This window comes from Tasmannia lanceolata, unplaced genomic scaffold (assembly GCF_043159265.1).
Source record: "Tasmannia lanceolata isolate RefF3 unplaced genomic scaffold, GAP_Taslan_0.1 ptg000037l, whole genome shotgun sequence".
NCBI classification, from domain to species: Eukaryota; Viridiplantae; Streptophyta; class Magnoliopsida; order Canellales; family Winteraceae; genus Tasmannia; species Tasmannia lanceolata.
This window is the reverse complement of record NW_027518714.1, coordinates 12,025,856-12,043,651: the sequence shown is the minus strand read 5'-3', so window position 1 is coordinate 12,043,651 and position 17,796 is coordinate 12,025,856. Positions and strand designations below refer to the sequence as shown.

At 38.8% G+C, this 17,796-nt stretch overlaps 2 protein-coding genes across 3 annotated transcripts; one reads left to right on the top strand and one right to left on the bottom strand.

The window, feature by feature from the left end:
• Positions 1 to 454: 454 nt before the first annotated feature.
• LOC143860683 (cell division control protein 2 homolog D) lies at positions 455 to 4,241 on the bottom strand. The gene is made up of 8 exons (XM_077371457.1): positions 3,982 to 4,241; positions 3,111 to 3,252; positions 2,737 to 2,798; positions 2,541 to 2,652; positions 2,374 to 2,467; positions 2,167 to 2,236; positions 1,937 to 2,075; positions 455 to 712 (listed from the first exon to the last, which is right to left on the bottom strand). The coding sequence occupies exons 1-8, from the start codon at positions 4,176 to 4,178 to the stop codon at positions 620 to 622; spliced, it is 909 nt and encodes a 302-aa protein (XP_077227572.1). The 5' UTR covers positions 4,179 to 4,241; the 3' UTR covers positions 455 to 619.
• Positions 4,242 to 6,231: 1,990 nt separating this feature from the next.
• On the top strand, positions 6,232 to 17,563 carry ING1 (RING/FYVE/PHD zinc finger superfamily protein). Of its 2 annotated transcripts, none has more exons than XM_077373578.1 (8): positions 6,232 to 6,381; positions 6,748 to 6,819; positions 9,860 to 10,047; positions 11,394 to 11,457; positions 11,641 to 11,728; positions 16,622 to 16,745; positions 16,828 to 17,006; positions 17,141 to 17,563. In XM_077373578.1, exons 1-7 carry the CDS (start codon positions 6,354 to 6,356, stop codon positions 16,936 to 16,938), a joined length of 675 nt encoding a protein of 224 aa, XP_077229693.1. In that variant the 5' UTR covers positions 6,232 to 6,353; the 3' UTR covers positions 16,939 to 17,006; positions 17,141 to 17,563. The 2 variants fall into 2 exon arrangements, with proteins under 2 accessions (XP_077229693.1, XP_077229694.1); XM_077373579.1 differs by lacking the exon at positions 6,232 to 6,381 and adding an exon at positions 9,523 to 9,714.
• Positions 17,564 to 17,796: the final 233 nt, after the last annotated feature.

Genomic DNA, 17,796 nt, shown 5'->3' with positions numbered 1-17,796 from the left:
ACGTTAGTTTTAGTATATGTCTTGTTCGTTTTTTGTGTTGTGAAGAAAATTATGGGCAAATCTACGTACAAATTGGTAACCAGAGAAACCCATTCCAACCATAAGGAAACTTGCTCTTAATCATCATGTTGCATTGTACTGTAAGGAAATTTTCAACCATAAGGAAACTTGCTCTTAATCATCATGTTGCATTGTACTGTAAAAGAAACACTGTCAGCAGCCTGTATTCATGAATAGAATGCTTCTTGGTGTTTGATTGGGAATTTTCACTAGATTGTCATGAATAGAAGCTCCTTGGGGAATTTTCACTAGATTGTGAATCCCCAGAGAAGGTGGCTCAAATGCAGTGCATGATGTTCTTCTAAATTGCATGGTCTATTATTATTATCCACGTATATCAAAATGCTAGACAACATGACATTTGCTTCAATTTGAGGATATAGCAAGTGAAACATCATCAGAAACTTAGGTCGTGATTACTTAAAATCGAAAATGTTGTCAAGGTCGTCATCAATCACAAAATGTTATACAGCATCCAAAGACATCAATCACAAAATGTAACCAAATTGCTTGAGGGAAGCACTTCAGAGGAAGTAGCAAATGAAAATTAGTCATTGTTTCAGAGATATGCTTTATTCAGTTCATCAAAGTACGGGTGCTCCATGGCTTTCTTTGCAGAGATCCGCTCCAAAGGCTGGTACTTCAACATTTTCTGCAAACATAAATAATCATATTCACAGGTCACACATATAATTGAAAATAAAGAAAATCAGTTGACTCAAGGAAATATTTTAATGAAGAGAAGACACAGGGAGGTCTTATAGACACAGCGACATATATTGTATGATAATGAATTTGTTCTTTGTTAAGACGTATTGTGTTTATGAAGACTCCTACAAGTAAATTAGTTATACCCACCTGTTGTGACCAAACCCAACAAATTAGTAACTAGTGGATTTTCAGTACAAAAAAAATTATACACATTGCTAAGAATTTTGAGTAGTTTATATCTATATATAAATAGCTACCAGTAATTAGTTATAAACCAGTTGTTACTTGTTGCCAAACCCAACCCACAAGTGTATATTGAATTTTCAGTAGAAATAAAATTCTACATATTCGTTATGACTTATGAATTTGATAGATATCAACAAGTATAGCTGCCATAACATGTTTAGAGACAATCAAAGTTAAAAAGTAAGGGATGTTAATGATTTATGCTAGGGACAATAATGTTTTATAATAGTGTATAGCTAAGTTTAAATGATATATGTTAGGAGATGAAAATGATTTATAATAGTGTCTAACTAAGTTCGGTACACCACCTAAATGCCAAGGTGGTGTGTACCCAACTTAGTAGTTATTGGGAGAACCCAACGACCGTCTTTGAGATCCATGAAACAACTCTCAGAATTCTTTTTCCTTTGTGGAAAATTCAGGAGCAAAACAATCAACCTATATTGATATTGGAAGACAGAAAAAAATCAGATGTTAATAATTTGTAGTATTGTTTTCAACAATATAACTAGGTTCTGAAAATTCCGACTAATTCTTTTTTTTTTTGGGTGGCATACCTCTTTCTGTCTTGATGTTCTAATATTGCTGATTTAAAACATTCCTATAATTTATTTCTCTTGTAGATTTTATCATCTTTTACGTTGTTTAGATGATGATACAGTGATACACATCGTTTCAATCATAACATTTCATGCAGACTGAAACTCACTGAAAGCAGATCCAGGCCATCGGCATCGAGGCCGGGAACAACTGATGACAGACTCTGTGGGCTCCATTGTGGGTACTCATGCCAATCTTTTAATTCACTCACTCCTGGCCACATTCTCTTGTAGATTTTATCATCTTTTACGTTGTTTAGATGATGATACAGTGATACACATCGTTTCAATCATAACATTTCATGCAGACTGAAACTCACTGAAAGCAGATCCAGGCCATCGGCATCGAGGCCGGGAACAACTGATGACAGACTCTGTGGGCTCCATTGTGGGTACTCATGCCAATCTTTTAATTCACTCACTCCTGGCCACACCTTTTCGTTTGGAGTGCCCAATAACCTGAATAATTAGCCATATTACATTATCAGTAGAACAGAAGGTTAAACATAACAGGAAAATTGAGTATCTGTATGCAGAATCTAGAGTGAACCTGAAGATATGGAGGAGTTGTTGCAATTCAGAGTCTCCTGGGAAGAGTGCTTGAGTTGTAACCAGTTCAGCTGCAATTTAGCAGAAATAAATAAATAAATTTAGATTCTCTTTTAAACTAAGAAACTCCCAAGAGAAGACCGGTTTAAACTGTAAGTAGGCAACAGATTCTTGGTATTTTTGAATTGAAGAAGGGAAGTTCTCATACCAAATATACAACCAACAGACCACATATCTACTGGCGTTGAGTAATGGGTAGCTCCCAGAAGTACTTCAGGAGCTCTATACCATAGTGTCAGGATCTGGAACAAAGTTTAACTGGATAAGAAATTTTGCAGCGCTGCGAAATTTTTGTTTCAAACATTAAATCTGTACCTCATGAGTATACTTCTTGAGTGGAACGGTAAATGCTCGACTTAGTCCGAGATCTGCTATTTTAAGCATCATCGTCTTTCGATCCATTAGAAGGTTGTGAGGCTTCAGATCCCTGTGTTGTGGAAAGAGCCATAAGATGAAGATTATGAGAAAGCTCAACACAATAACTTAAAATGATTCTGTGGAACTGAACTACCTGTGCAGCACACCATGCCCATGGCAGAATGCAACACCCTTGCATAGTTGATACATCAAACTCTGTTTAAGAGAACACAACTTCTATGAATATCATTTTAGCTAATAAAGAATACTGGTAGAGTAGAACCTAAGCTATCAATTTCGTTTCGTCTCGGCAAAAACATTTCGAAATAATTGCATTATATTATGTCCAATAACACCTGGATTCAGGTCCCTCCTGATCGATAGCTTATTGATTAGACGGTTGGATCTCAGTTCAGGAATCCAATTTTTGTAGATTCATGGTTAGCTTGAATATCACTTTTGTGTCGTGATTTGACACATTCGAAACATGAGTTGGTGAAGGGCAGGGCAGAATCAGTAAATGCCTACCTTGACAGTTTTAGCAGGAAGCATCTGTCCACTTTGGCGAAAGCTTCTGATATATTTCCTAAGATCAGTATCCATGTATTCAAAAACCAGATACAGAACTGTCTTCCCTTCTTTATTCTGGCCTTGTTTGAGATCTAATAATCTGCATAAGATCGTTCAAGAAGAATCAGGTATCAGACACATTAAAGGACACCTACGATGGATGGAACGTTTCTATTCATGGATGTAGCTTTAAATCTACCTAAAACCTCATCAAACCCACTGAACAAAGAAGTAAATTGGAACAAACAAGACCTAATCCAATGAACTGAACAAAATGCAGTTCAAGAAACAAAAAGAAACAAGATTCATTGGGATATCTATCAAATCAAATAGACAAAAGCACTATCCATATAAACAAAACATCCTAGAAAAGATGATTTAATCAAAACAATAAACTACAAATTCCCCAGATATCTTCTTTTTTGGTGGATTGAACCTATAAACACATTAAAAAAAATCAAATCAAACAGAAAGGAACCCTACGCATATAAAGAAACATAGGAACCCTAAAATTAGAAATGAAACCCTGAAACCCTCTCGCTTAGAACGTAAAGCATTTCGAAAAAAAGGATCAATAGATCATTCAAATAGACATCAAATCAAACAGAAAGGAATACTACCACACAAATTAAAAAAACCCTAAAAATTAAAACTAAATGCACAGTCCAGAAATGTTAGAGAGTGAAAACCCATTTGAAACAGAGATTAAATCAAACAGAAAGAACCCTACCCATATAAATGAGACACCCAGAAATATAAGACGGAATCGAAACAAAACTAGAGAAAGGAAATGGGAAAAGAAGCCCAAAAAGATAAAAGAAAATTTGACCTGACAATGTGGGGATCTATGGAGAGCATTCTCAAGAGAGAGACCTCTCGAAGGGTTGTTGGCGGAACTCCTTCATCGTCCTCATGAAGGCGTGTCTTCTTGAGGGCAACGATCTTCCCTGTAGCTTTCTCCTTTGCTCTGTAGACTTTCCCATAAGTTCCTTCTCCTACCTTCTCTAACTTCTCGTATGCGTCCATTCTCTCTCTCTCTCTCTCTCTCTCTCTCTCTCTCTCTCTCTCTCACACACACAACAACAACAACAAGAAAAACGATATGACCGTTGGCACACAAGGGAGCTTTTTATAGCGGTTTCTGGTTTCCGCAACGGTCGTATTTTTGAAATTCAAAATGGGCAAATTGTTAAAAGATACTAGAAACTGCCCTTGACTTAAGAAATGCTCCCTGGCTTTTAGATATATTCCGAAATCACCCTTAAACTCTCCTTTGAAAATCAGATCCTGTCTAATGAACATTGTAGGCCATCACAAATTATCATCCTTGGTCCCCCTCTCATCCGATGAGCTTGATGAAAATGGCATCCTAAGGATGTTTTTAAGCCATTGATTTGGGAGATGATTTTTTCGCCCCCTCTGTAGGATGATACACCCCACTTTTAACATGATTTGTGGGCAGACTTTAACGCTTTTTGATGTCAAACTTAGGAAAATAAGATTTTATATGGTCCGTGGCCATATAGTCTGAGTATTTTCTAAAAGAATTGTATTGCCCACTTCATAGTCTGATCCAAACTGTTCATTGGTCGGGCCACAACGTAAATAGGTTGTGTCCAAAAAATGTGGAGTACCTCTATAGATTGGAGGGTTAAGATCATCCGGAAATGATTTTTGGACACAACCTATTTACGTTGTGGCCCAACAGATAAATGGTCTAGATCATCCTTTGAAGTGGTCCGTATATTACTTGTTGAGAATACTTAACCATGCTTATCCGTCTATCAATTGGGAGTAGGCTATGCTCATGTCAAAAGAGGAGATTTTGTATGTTGCAAGCCCTTATAGTCCTGCATTTTTCAAAAGGTATTGTACGGACCACACTATAGGATGATCCAAACCGTCAATGTGATGGGCCACAACACATAAATAGATTGTGCCCAAAAAATCATTTCCATAGGATGATCACAAGCCTTAGGGATTTGCTAGGGACCATCGCATTAGGTATTTCATGGGCTGACCGTTGCATGAGCCACCTCGGATGAAATCTGTTGAAAATTAAGCTTAGGTGTCTGATTTCTCGTACAACAGCCGGCCTGCAAAATGCCTTCTGCAGCGTTCCCTAGCAAATGATAGACACAAGGGAGCCCTTGAATAAAGAGCTGCAAAAGGGCTTATGGTGTTCCCTAGCAAATGATAGACACAAGGGAGCCCTTGAATAAAGAGCTGCAAAAGGGCTTATGGTTGGATTCATGTCATCAAATGTAACTAATTTTTCTTTTTCAACTGAAAGCTAAGAGGAGACGCTCTTAGGAGACACTGCAAACATGTTGTCTCATAGTCGCCGTAGTGATGAACTCCTTCAAAAAAGGAAAGTGATGTATCGGCCCACAAAGGATTCTCGTATTCGAACATTCCCAAGTGATTGGGGGGGGGGGACCAGTCACCAAGCTTTCCTATCGAAGATCTTTCTTGGTGCATAAGCGAGGCTTAGTGGTCGAAGTACCGCATACTAAGGCCAAGAACAAGGAGCTCAAGATAAAGAGCCAAATTGGACCGAGAAGAGAGATAGAAGAAGGCTTCATCTGCTCCAACTCGAAATGAACTTTTACAGCTATAGTAAAAAAAAAAAAAAAAAGTAAAAGCAAAGAAGTAGTTCCGAAAGGAGACTCAACCTAACTAATGTTCTCCTCACCTCAATGCCACACACATTCGATATTCAACCTTGGGTGCTCCAGCTCCTCAGTTGATCCGATTTCTTGGGCATTATGCAGCAGTAGCTAGCGTGTAGTGGTTCCACTACCCGCGCATTAGCTTTTTACAAGGTGACCATGGTATAAGATTTCAAATAAACAGGAAAAGCATTGTATGTTGTAAATTGAAAGGAGATACGAGTCTCACTATTATCATATACTTACTACGGGGTTCAGCTTTGAAAAATAAATTTGTCTTCCTAAGAAGACCCAAGCATGTCCCTGACAGCCTCTCCCATCGTTCGTTACTTTGACAACTGATTTTTCATGACAGTAATACCCTCATCTTTCTAATCAATAACAGTCTTATTATTTGTGTTTTGATTTAACTCTCTCTCTCTCTCTCTACCTCTAGGGTTCGATTTCTTTCTCTCTGCATCTCCCATCCAAACGGAAAAGAACCAACCAGTGTTGTAATCGGGCTACGAACGATTTCCCACTTTCATCAATGCCGTTTCTCGAAGATTTTCAAGCAAGTAAGCTCCTAATAAAATAAAAAAAACCTAGTTTCTTTTTTCATCTCTACCTTCCCCTTGCAAAAATGCTCACTTCTATATGCAATTATCTTCTCATTTTGATCTTCTATTCCTGAAATTGTGAGGAAAAAAGGTCTGCAGATATGGAAAAATTGTAGTGAATTGAAAGAAATTTCTGGGATTTTGATGACATTTTTCTGTTATATCATTCGTATTTACTCCGGAAAATCTTTTTCCACCTCATTGACCTAGGTTTCTCATATCTATCGAATTTTCTTGTTTATTTATTATATTTCTTGAAATTGGATGATGTTTAGAGTGATGATATTAATTTCATGCCACACTAAATTGTTGTTCTTTGTTCAGGTCTAGAATTATTACCATCCACGCTGCAGCGTTACTATTCGGTGATGCGCGATTTAGATAAAAGTTTGCAAGGTATGATTTTACATCCAAAAGAATTATGGAACTCATCATCTCTTTTGATCATTGATTTACGTTATTTTTGTGGTGATTGATTTGCTTCTACATGGCCTTATAAATGGAAATTTTGATTTCTGAAACTGGGAATGCTAAGCTGCATACTATTACATGGTGGAAGAGATACATTATCTAAAAGTTGAAAACTTTTGGGTCTGTTTGTTCATTTATGTTTTACTTCTTTCAGATAAATGATGATTGATGAAGAAGAAACTAAGACACACATGACACAAGGGTTATAGATTAGCCTATTCATAACTCTAATCTATTGACACCAATAGGTAGTTAATACGATATTTCATTGGCCTTAAGACTCACATGATCAATGGTTACACCTTCGCCAACAAATTCTTCAATAGTGGATGTTAGCCTCTACAAACTGGTGTTTCTTCTTCATGCCCGCAATCTGTATTGGGTTCTGACGTAGGGGTGGATAGCGACAGCGGAAGCTCAGATACTAATTGATTAGGAAATTGGAAAGAGAAGGGAAGGAAAACAAGGAAAAGGGGTTGTGGAAAAGTTGCAAAATGGATCTTGAAAGGATGGAAATAGTTACTTAAATGGCACTTAGAAAAACTAGGGGTGCAACTCGGGTCGTTTTTTGCCTTTTGGGGAATTCGGGTTGAGCTTTTACCTTAAAATCGGTTCGGGTTTGGGTTGATTCCAATTCATTTTTAACCAAAAGCTGAACCCGACCCAACCCAAGTTGCACCCCTATTAGAAACTAATGAAATTCTTTGGTGAAACATTGCAAGAAAAGGATACTTTAGAGGTTAGAATGTTGTTGAGTAGTTATAAGATGGATTCAGTTGAAGGATAAGGAAGATGGATTAGGTATTTGCGGTTAACGCAGGGATGATCATGTGCTTACCTTGCAAGACACTTTCGCCGGCAACATCGATGGACTTCGGCGGCAACAGGTAAGCAGCAGGTGGCTTTCGTGGAAAGGCAACAACAAGCAACAGGTGGCTTGTTTTTCCGGCGGGACAATTCGAAGGGGCTAAAATAAAATTTTATTCATCCAAATACTTGTGTAAAATAGTTACAATGTGGTCATATTTATAGGCTTTTGCATAGAAATCCTAATCTAACTCAATCTACTTTCCTACCTCAACTAGAACTCAAACACAAAAACAACTCTCTATCTATCCTAAAAATCCTAATTAAACTAAAACTAGAACTTTTATCGACCAACAGGAAAAGAGAAATTTTCCAACAAATAAAAGAAAAAAGAAGAAACTTTAATAAATGAAAGAAGCTTAAGCATTGTAATCAACGTGGGCTGTTGTTCTGGACGTCGTCTGATATCTTTCGATTTGAGGATGATTGACCTCTAAAAAACAAGATCTGGCATTATTTCGGGCTTGATCAACGATCCGTCAGATTTGTGAGATGCACTTGCATTAGGTTCTCCTTTCTCTTGGCCCACATTCAATACGCCCTCCAATTATAAGTGGGATTTGAAATGTAACAACCCCCACCCCTCCAAAAGCTCCCACAAAAAAACACACACACACAATAGCATGATTGTGGATTCTCCACAAAATGTGATTACTCACCTCAAAAGGCCCACATGACAATCCAAAGAGTACAAGGGAAATATTTGACCCACTACAACCAAGAAGGCTTAGAAGAAGACACACCAAACTTGTGGAGCTTTGTGCTATGTAAATAAATGGCTTATTATTCTCCTTCGACCTCTACATGTGGACATATTTGAAATTCTAATATTCCTAGTTATTAGCTAGCTAGAACAAAGTAGTTGAGTGAGGGGGACAAGAACAAGGCTTTCTTCCATAGCGTTGCTGGTGCTAGATGTACTCATGTAGATTTAATTGCAATCATAGCTTGGTTGTGGATGGTGTTCGCATTGATTACCCTAAAGCCATTTCCAGCCAGATCTTCGATTCTACAAGTCTATTTTTTCTTTGAAATGCATCACCTCAGACCTGAGGCTATTGAGTTTGATTCCTTGGATTGTAATGCATTGGTCTTGAGCAGCCTTTTTCTATAGAGGAAGTTAGGAAGGTTGTGTAATCGATGAAAGGCGATCATGCTCCATCAACACTCATATTTTTCCTTGTTCTTTTTTCTTGCTTTCTTTTGATCCTTTTGAAGAGGGAGAGCCTTGGTGCAACGGTAAGGTTGCTCCATTGTGTGACCCGGTGGTCACGGGTTCGAGTCACGGAAACAGCCTCTCTGCAAAGCAGGGGTAAGGCTGTGTACATCTAGCCCTCCCCAGACCTCGCAATGGCGGGAGCCTCGTGCACTGGCCGCCCTTTTGATCCTTTTGACCCTTTCAGTCATTGCTTGTTTTCCCTTTCCTTTTAATAAATTTTTCATGTCATTAAAAAAAAATATTAACTATAGAAAATTCTAGGTTTACCGAGAAGTAACAAAGGGGAGTAGGTTTCCCAATGAATATGGTTTAAAGAGACCAATAGGAGGGCGCACAATCATGAGTCTCTTCCAACATCTGCAAATCTCAACAGAATCTTCCTCCCCAACTTATCCAACTGAAACCATTGAATATGCTATTTGGGCTTAAGATAATCGCTTAGATGGGTCTTCATGCTGTTTATATTTCATTCTTTTAAGTACCCATTATTTATTTTGAAATGAAAGGTTTTGCCTTAATATGATTTTCTAAATTGGCTGTAGGACTCCCCCTTCTGGGATTTTTTTCACTTTTTTTTAAGAAAGCCAAAACCTGCTAGGTGGCATGATCGCGCACCACGAAAGGAATGGAGTGGCTGATCACCTAGCTAACCAAAACTCTGAGAAAGCAAATTTGCATGTTGGGAACATGGTTCTTTAGTTTTCTTATATGTTTCCTTGAGTTTGTTTTTCTTGGTAATGGATTTAATTTTTCTGGCACTTAAAGTCCTTCATGTTGTATAAATGACTGATAAATTCTAAAGAACCAAATTAAATTTTAAAACTTATGTCAAGCATGCAAAACATTCACTGGCTGTTTTTTTTTTGTCTATATAAACAGCTGTTCAGCGACAAAATGAACAACGATGTGAACAAGAAATAGAAGACCTTAAGCAGGGAGTTCAGTCTGGTAACATCACTCCGGATACTTCGCTTATCAGATTTTCAGATGAGGCCCTTGATGAACAAAAGCACTGCATTAGGATTTCTGATGAAAAAGTTGCCATGGCCGTTAGTGCGTATGATCTGGTACAACTCCATGTTACTATCTTTTAACTTTATACTGATTGAACGATGAATTATTAATTGGAATGCTGTACTTATTCTTTGTTGGTTGCATACTGAAGCTGGAGATGATGTACATTACAAGGTGGGAAAACATTGAGATTCAACTTTTGTCACATCTCTATTTCAGTATTTCCAAACATCCCTTACACTGGTGGGATGCAGATCTCTTTGAGAGTTCTCCTCAAAGTTAAGCTGCAATGAGTTGGTGGGTATCGAGATCCATCTCACCACAACTCTATCTGCTTTTATCCAACCAAAAGTCTTCTGCTTTCACTTCCAATGAAGATCTGCACCGAGTTATCCTAAATTTCTTTTCTAGTTTCAGTCCAATAGATATCAGGGCACTTCTTTTTTCTTTTCTTATTTTTTTCTTTTGAAATAGATATCACTATTAAATTCATTTAGTAAAAATGAGGGTTACCTTCAAAGAAAGAGTTACTAGAAGCACCCAATTTGGCTAGGCGATCCGCCAAATCATTGGCACTTCTAGGAAAAAAGGGAAAAAGAGAAATCGCCATTTAAAAAAAAGAAGGGAAAAACGAGAAACCTCCATACAAATGCATATCTTTAATCTCATCAATGATATTGCCAAGTCTCCATGGACCATCGTTGATTTCACAATGTTAGAAGAGTCGCTTCCAACTTCCAAATGCCCTCCATCTGGTTTATGAAGATAGTCAAACCTTGATGTAGTGCGCGGGCCTCTGCTTCAGTGGAATCCGTGAAGCCAATAGGGCCTGCAGAAGAGCAGAAGAGTGGATGATGCCGCCCGAATTGTTCCTAAAAATGTCTCCAATACCTGCCAAGCCTGGGTTGCCAAGGGAGCAACCGTCAACATTGAGTTTGATGACGTTCCTAGGAGGTTTTCCATCTCGCTACTCCCTTTACTTTTGTAAGTGCTGCCCCTCAAAATTGTGTCCCAATTGCTTATGATTATGTCCACCAAGTAGCCTGAGAAAGATTGATGTTGAAGAGCCCAAGAAGCCACTGTGAATCTAATTTTCCTTGCCAGACAATTTAGAATGGTGCATTCGTCTACAAAGATACGAGAATTCCTCTCCATCCAAATAATCCATACAACAGAAACAGGAGTAAGATGCCATAAAGTTAGACCGAGAGAACCGATACCTATTGCTCTTCAGCTCCAAAGCAAATCTTGTATCAGGGCACTTATTTCTTCAACAAATTCCGTCCCTTCCCAAAAACAAAATTTGAGTGCATTGACTGTTCTGTTCTGTTGTTGTTTTTTTCGAATGGCTGACTGTTCTATTGCTACTAACTGATTTAGATGTACAATTGTGGTGCAGGTGGATGCACACATTCAGCAGCTCGATAATTATATGAGGAGATCTGATGAAGAGGTTCGGCGAGGTACTTCTCTACTCATCAGATTTCTTTATTTTCCACCTAGCTGCATGCAAATTGTTGTGAAATTGCTTTCTGATCTTTCTATTGGATGCTTCTACTATTATAGAAACAGTCATGCCTTGATTTTTTTGGATATCATGCCACTTATTTGTGTGGGATGTGTCAAAATCTTTTGGGTTGTAACAGACAAGGATCTCGAAGGTGCCGCTCCAAATCTTGATAGCAGCATCAAACCTACAAGAGGCAGTGAAAGTAGCAAAGGAGGACGCAAGAAGTATGCTTCTTTCCTAGATATTACTTGCTTTAAGAAAACCCTTTCTTATCAGTATACTTAGCTTTCAGAGTACAGTTTTTTCCTCTCTTGTGTTGAAACTTGAAAGCATTCTGTTTTGGGTTGTTTTCTTACATGGAGTGATGCAACTTTAATAGGGAAAAGAAATCCCCTGCTGAAATTTCTCAGAGTGATAACCAAGTCAACTAGAACAGTTTTATACCTGCTTGTGCAGCAGGAAGGAAAAAAAAACAACAGAAGAAAATATAGTCTCGAGCCAAAACTATGTTGTTCCTTCTAATGAAGAAACCATCTATACATTTTACATAGGGAGGACTAAACTTATCCCTAACCTAGACCTCTTATTGCTAACAAAATGTTAAGATTCTTAGGGGCCGTTTGGATACGCGGATATTAGAATCTTGGATTTCCTCAAAATCCTGGGTGGGAGACAAGAGAAGAAGGAGACTCTCCGTTTCGCTTCTCTTTAGAATCTTGGTTTTAAGTAAGAAATCCAGGTTTTAGAAATCTCTCCCCCATCCTAAGATTTCTAGAACCTGGAAACATGGGATGATCTACTCTCTTGCTGACGGAAAGGAGGGTGAGAAATCATAAAACGACCGTTGGTCTCCTTCTTCGCTCGTCTTCCATCTACGATTTTGAGGGAATCCAGGATTCTGTGTTTCTTATTTCCAACAAAACCAAACTTGCTAATCCAAAGAAATATTACTGTACACAAAACTGTGACGTAACCTCTTTAAAACTGGAAATACATTCCTGTAAACAGGTCTTGCTGCAGACTTTCTAAGGCTACTCATAAAATCCAATGAAATTCCCCTAAATCCTCAATAAATAGGAAGGGCAATGTTTTTCAGATTTGGTCGCTAACTGTCCACAGGTGGGTTCTGTGCTGACATTAACATGAGGTCTGCTTCCAGTACAGTAGATTTCAGGATGTTTCATATGCTTCTTTAGACCGTAAACCTTCAATGGACCTGGAGGGATTGCGGGAGGAGCTTGTAGGACCTTTGGGCCTACTGAAATTGCCTCATTGATGCACTGATTTATCCAACGTTCATCATGATGATCAATTTATGAGCATTTAGTCAGTATTCCACAGTGGATCTCTTCTCCTTTCTAGTGTGGTCTCTACCTTTGGACCACAGCATTGCGTGCCATGAAGAAATTGACTCCATACTAGGATAAGAAGCATGAGAATTGGTGGAATGGCATCCTGGTAGGATGTCATTCATGGTGAATTGGAACTTAGAAAAGAAGTTGAAGTCGAGTCACATGGTCTGATTGAAAGGGAAACTTGTGACTAGAGGGCGCAGTCGTAAGGAATTGATTATATGCGAACTTTCTTCTTGGTTGCTATGTGTGCATGCATTCACATTTTGACTGCATTATTTTCCCATCATTATTACGAGCTTTATCAGAAGTTTGAACAACCATCTCAGTCTCTTCCTGATGGAAGGGCAATAAGCAAATATATGAAGTTCAAGAAGTCCTTTTGTGGGAACAATCAGGCACCGATATAGCATTGTGCCATGTGTATAGAACTATATCGGCTTTCATTGTTGACTGTGTCGGTTAGGACTTTGGACCACTACATCTGTGTTAACATATGATAGAGGCAGTATGATACTTCTATTTCTATCAAAGTTGATAGCATTCGTTCAAAAACTTCAAAGTTCAAACAACCCTAACTTGATGAGTGCTGGTTATGACTTGGTCGAGTACTTAATTGAGTCAAAAGTTTTGAAAAAAAATCTGAATAGAGTGACGAAATAATCACTTAAAACCGAGACAATTATTTCTCTCTCATAAACTTCTATCCATAGCCAGTTAGTCATGAGGCAGGGAGCCACAAAGAATTATGAATTCACCAGCACTCGAATCAAAGTTCGAATTTCAATTTAGAGTCTTTATAAATTCAAGCTTGACCGGAAATCTAATTTATTCACTATGGCTGTGTTCACTTGCTTTCTCCATTGAGGAAAGCAAAGGAAACTACCCCCTTTTTTTCGAAACTCCAAAAAATGATGTTTTGTTGCTTTCCAAAGAAACTATTTTAAATGACGTGGAATTAGGAAAAAATTACGTGGAAATTGTGGTTTCCTCGAATTTGCGCAAACTCATTTCCGTCAATGAGAAACAGAAAAGGGGGTTTTTCTCTCTCGAGACTTTATTGGGTGGCTTTTTGCGAAAACAAACCTCGTCCAGACTCTCCTCTCTCGTCCTTCCTCGCCGGTGACCTCTCATCCCCGGTGGTATGTGGCTCTCTCTCTCTCTCTCATCCCCGGTGGTATGTGGCTCTCTCTCTCTCTCTCTCTCTATATATATATATATATATATATATATATATAGAGGAATAAGATTGTACGCTCGACCGTACCTAAAGTTAGGTACGGTAGAGTGCCAAATCACATGGGTCCCACATTTTTGGTGAGCATCTAAACCATTCATTTGCAAGGCCCCATCATAGATAGGGTGCATACCAAAAATCAGCTCCATAGGATCATCCTAACCCATCCATTTGTGGAGGCCAAAATGGACAGACAGTGTTTGTCCACAAATCTGCCCATTTTGGCCTCCAGTTTTGGAGGGGTTAGGATGATTCAATGGTGCTGATTTTTGGTATGCACCCTATCTATGATGGGGCCTTGCAAATGAATGGTTTAGATGCCCACCAAAAATGGGGGACCCATGTGATTTGGCACTCTACCGTACCTAACTTTAGGTACGGTCGAGCGTACAATCCTTTTCCTCATATATATATATATATATATATATATATATGAGAAAAGAGAAGGTACTCCCTGGAGTAGATAACTTATCTACTCCCTACCTTAAAATAACAGTTGGGGCCTCATTGTTTGGGTGATCCAAAGCATTCATTTGATGGGCCCTCACATAGATAGGGTGTGCCCAAAAAATCAGCTCGATAGGATCATCCTAACCCTATGAACTGTGGAGGCAAAAAATAGACAGATTTGTGCAGGTTTATACACGTCCTTTTTTGCCTCCACAGTTCATAGGGTTAGGATGATCCTATCGAGCTGATTTTTTGGGCACGCCCTATCTATGTGAGGGCCCATCAAATGAATGCTTTGGAACACCCAAACAATGTGGCCCCAATCCTGGGAGTACCTTCTCTTTTCTCATATATATATATATATATATATATATATATATATATAGAGAGAGAGAGAGAGAGAGAGAGAGAGAGGGTTTCTACACACATGTGTAGACAAGGTATCTACACACTAGCTTAAAATGCAGTGGAGGGCATATTGTTTGGGTGATCCAAACCATTCATTTGATTGGCCCTCACATAGATAGGGTGTCCATAAAAAATCAGCTCCATAGGATCATCCCAACCCTATGATTTGTGGAGGTAAAATGGATGTGTATAAACCTTCACAAATTTGTCCATTTTTTGCCTCCACAGTTCGAAGGGTTATGACGATTTTATGGAGCTGATTTTTTGTGGGCACCCTATCTATCTGAGGGCCAATCAAATGAGTGGTTTGGATCACCCAAACAATGTGGGCCTCCACTGTATTTTAAGCTAGTGTGTAGATAACTTATCTACACATGTGTGTAGAAACCGTTCTCATATATATATATATATATGAGGAAACTGTTGGTGCGCTTAAGCGCACCAAACTTATGGTGAGCTTAAGCGCCCAATCACATGGGGGCCCACTTTGTTAGGATGATCCAAAGCATTCATTTGAAAGTCCCTTACATAGATGGGGGGTGTACCAAAAATCAGCTCCATAGGATCATCCTAACCCCTCCATTTGTGGAGGACAAAAATGGACAGACACAAATCTGCCCCATCTTTGTCCTCCACAAATGGAGGGGTTAGGATGATCCTATGGAGCTGATTTTTGGTACACCCCCTATCTATGATAAGGCCTTGCAAATGAATGGTTTGGATCACTCCCCAAAATGTGGGACCCATGTGATTGGGGAGCTTAAGCGCACCATAAGTTTGGTGCGCTTAAGCTCACCAACAGTTTCCTCTCTCTCTCTCTCTCTCTATATATATATATATATATATATATATATATCGGAAAAGTGTTCCTACTTGGTCGGGTTAAAAACAGTGGGGGCCCACATTGTTTGGGTGATCCATTCATTTGAAAGGCCCTTACCTACATAGGGTGCCCACAAAAAATCAGATCATCATAACCTATTCAAATGTGGAGGGAAAAATGGATAGACACAATTTGTCCACAAAACTGCCAATTTTCCCTCCATTGTTGGATGGGTTAGGATGATCCTATGGGGCTGATTTTTTGTGGACACCCTATCTAGGTAAGGACCTTTCAAATGAATGGTTTGGATCACCCAAAAAATGTGGGCCCCCATTGTTTTTAGCCGACCGAGTAGATAAGCTTATCTACTCGACCGAGTACGCTTACTTTTCCCTATATATATATATATACTTTCTCCGCATTTTTTATTTTTTTTCTTCTTTTTCTTGAGCCAAAGCACCATTTTCTCTGCAAAATATGTTATGATTTCTCGATTTTTTTGGGTTAGGGTTAGGGTTTTATTTTTTGCAAAGTCACTTAAAGATCTCATGGCAGAAAATCTGTGGTTTTCTTAATTTTGCTTCAATCATGCCCTCTACTCTGCATTGTACGCATGATTTGATAACCAACAGCTGGATGTTATCCTTGAGTTTATAATATGGCTTTGCATCACATGCATTTAAATTTAATGCATTCTTATTGCTTGTTGCAACAACTGATAATTTGAGTTTCCTATCTGTTTGATGATTCTGGGCTTTGTTCAAAGGTTGTCAATGACTTTGTTTCTTGTCTGGGTGATACTCTGTATTGCATTGATTGACAGTTTGACTCCTCTATTTGTAAGCAGGTCACGAGTAGCAGCAGATCCACCAAGCATGGATTTGGATTTGCCAGTGGATCCAAATGAACCCACATACTGTTTCTGCAACCAAGTGAGCTACGGCGAGATGGTTGCTTGTGATAACCCAGATGTGCGTATTGCTTTCCTGAATTCTTCGAACTTCTGCTAGTGAAAAGCTTTTTCTGATTTAGGCCGATTCTACCTTTCGACAGTGCAAAATAGAGTGGTTCCACTATGGCTGTGTTGGTTTGAAAGAACAACCCAAAGGAAAGTGGTATTGCTCCAATTGCACTGGAATGCAGAAGCGTCGGAAAGGCAAATGACTCTCGAACTGTATTTCAATTGGCAGCATTGCACCATGTATACCCTTCTAGACCCCTTATTGCAGCTGGTGAGTTAATTTATCAAAATCTTATGCTAATCTGATAATCATATGCATGTATCTTAATGTCCTGTTCAGCCGGTTTATTGTTTCAAGATCATATCTTAAGTAATAATGTTGAAAGATGTTGGGCTTTGTTGCAGCTTTTGAAATCTTGTACCATTGGTCACTGGTGGACCCAAATCCAAGCATGAACAGTGTAAAAGCTGTTTTGGAGAGGACCAGTTTGTTGTCGTAAACGTAGGTGCTGAGGGAAAGTAGAATTTTACAATTTTCCCACTGCATATTCTCATGTTCTAACCATTATCATAAGCACGAACTTGAGATTGAGAAACTGATGGGTGAAGCAGATGGTCTCTACTTCTTTGCCTTGGCTATAGATGGGGTGCAAATTCACCGAAAAAAAAAAAATTGCTCCAGCAATTCAGTTGGATTGAGCACCCAGACTGACCTTTTCTTCTAGCAGAATTACTCATCAAATGAAGGCAACGAGGTTGTGAAAATAGTCACGTGGAGCTTGGGAAGGATTATTTTCACAGCCTTTATCATATTACTATCTTTTGCTAGTTTTATTGTTAAATGTCCTTGATAGTCTTAAGGGAGATGATATTTTCGCTCCCCCTGCATTACGCATGCGCCCCCCTTATAACCTGATTTGATGTGACGTCAAATCACATAATAAGTGAGGTGCATGCGTAATGCAGGGGGAGTGACAATATCATCTCCCTAGTCTTAAACATGCATATTTATATCGTGAACACGATATTTATACCCACACGTCATGTTTACGAGGAGGAGG

Coding starts and splice junctions, on each gene's coding strand:
- ING1 (XM_077373578.1), top strand. CDS start 6,354: ATGCCGTTTCTCGAAGATTTTCAAGCAA. Junction 6,382..6,747: donor TCTCGAAGATTTTCAAGCAA/GTAAGCTCCTAA, acceptor TTCTTTGTTCAG/GTCTAGAATTATTACCATCC. Junction 16,746..16,827: donor TTGCTTGTGATAACCCAGAT/GTGCGTATTGCT, acceptor ACCTTTCGACAG/TGCAAAATAGAGTGGTTCCA.
- LOC143860683 (XM_077371457.1), bottom strand. CDS start 4,178: ATGGACGCATACGAGAAGTTAGAGAAGGTAGGAGAAGGAACTTATGGG. Junction 2,799..3,110: donor TTCCTGCTAAAACTGTCAAG/GTAGGCATTTAC, acceptor TCTCTTAAACAG/AGTTTGATGTATCAACTATG. Junction 2,237..2,373: donor GTCTGTTGGTTGTATATTTG/GTATGAGAACTT, acceptor GCTAAATTGCAG/CTGAACTGGTTACAACTCAA.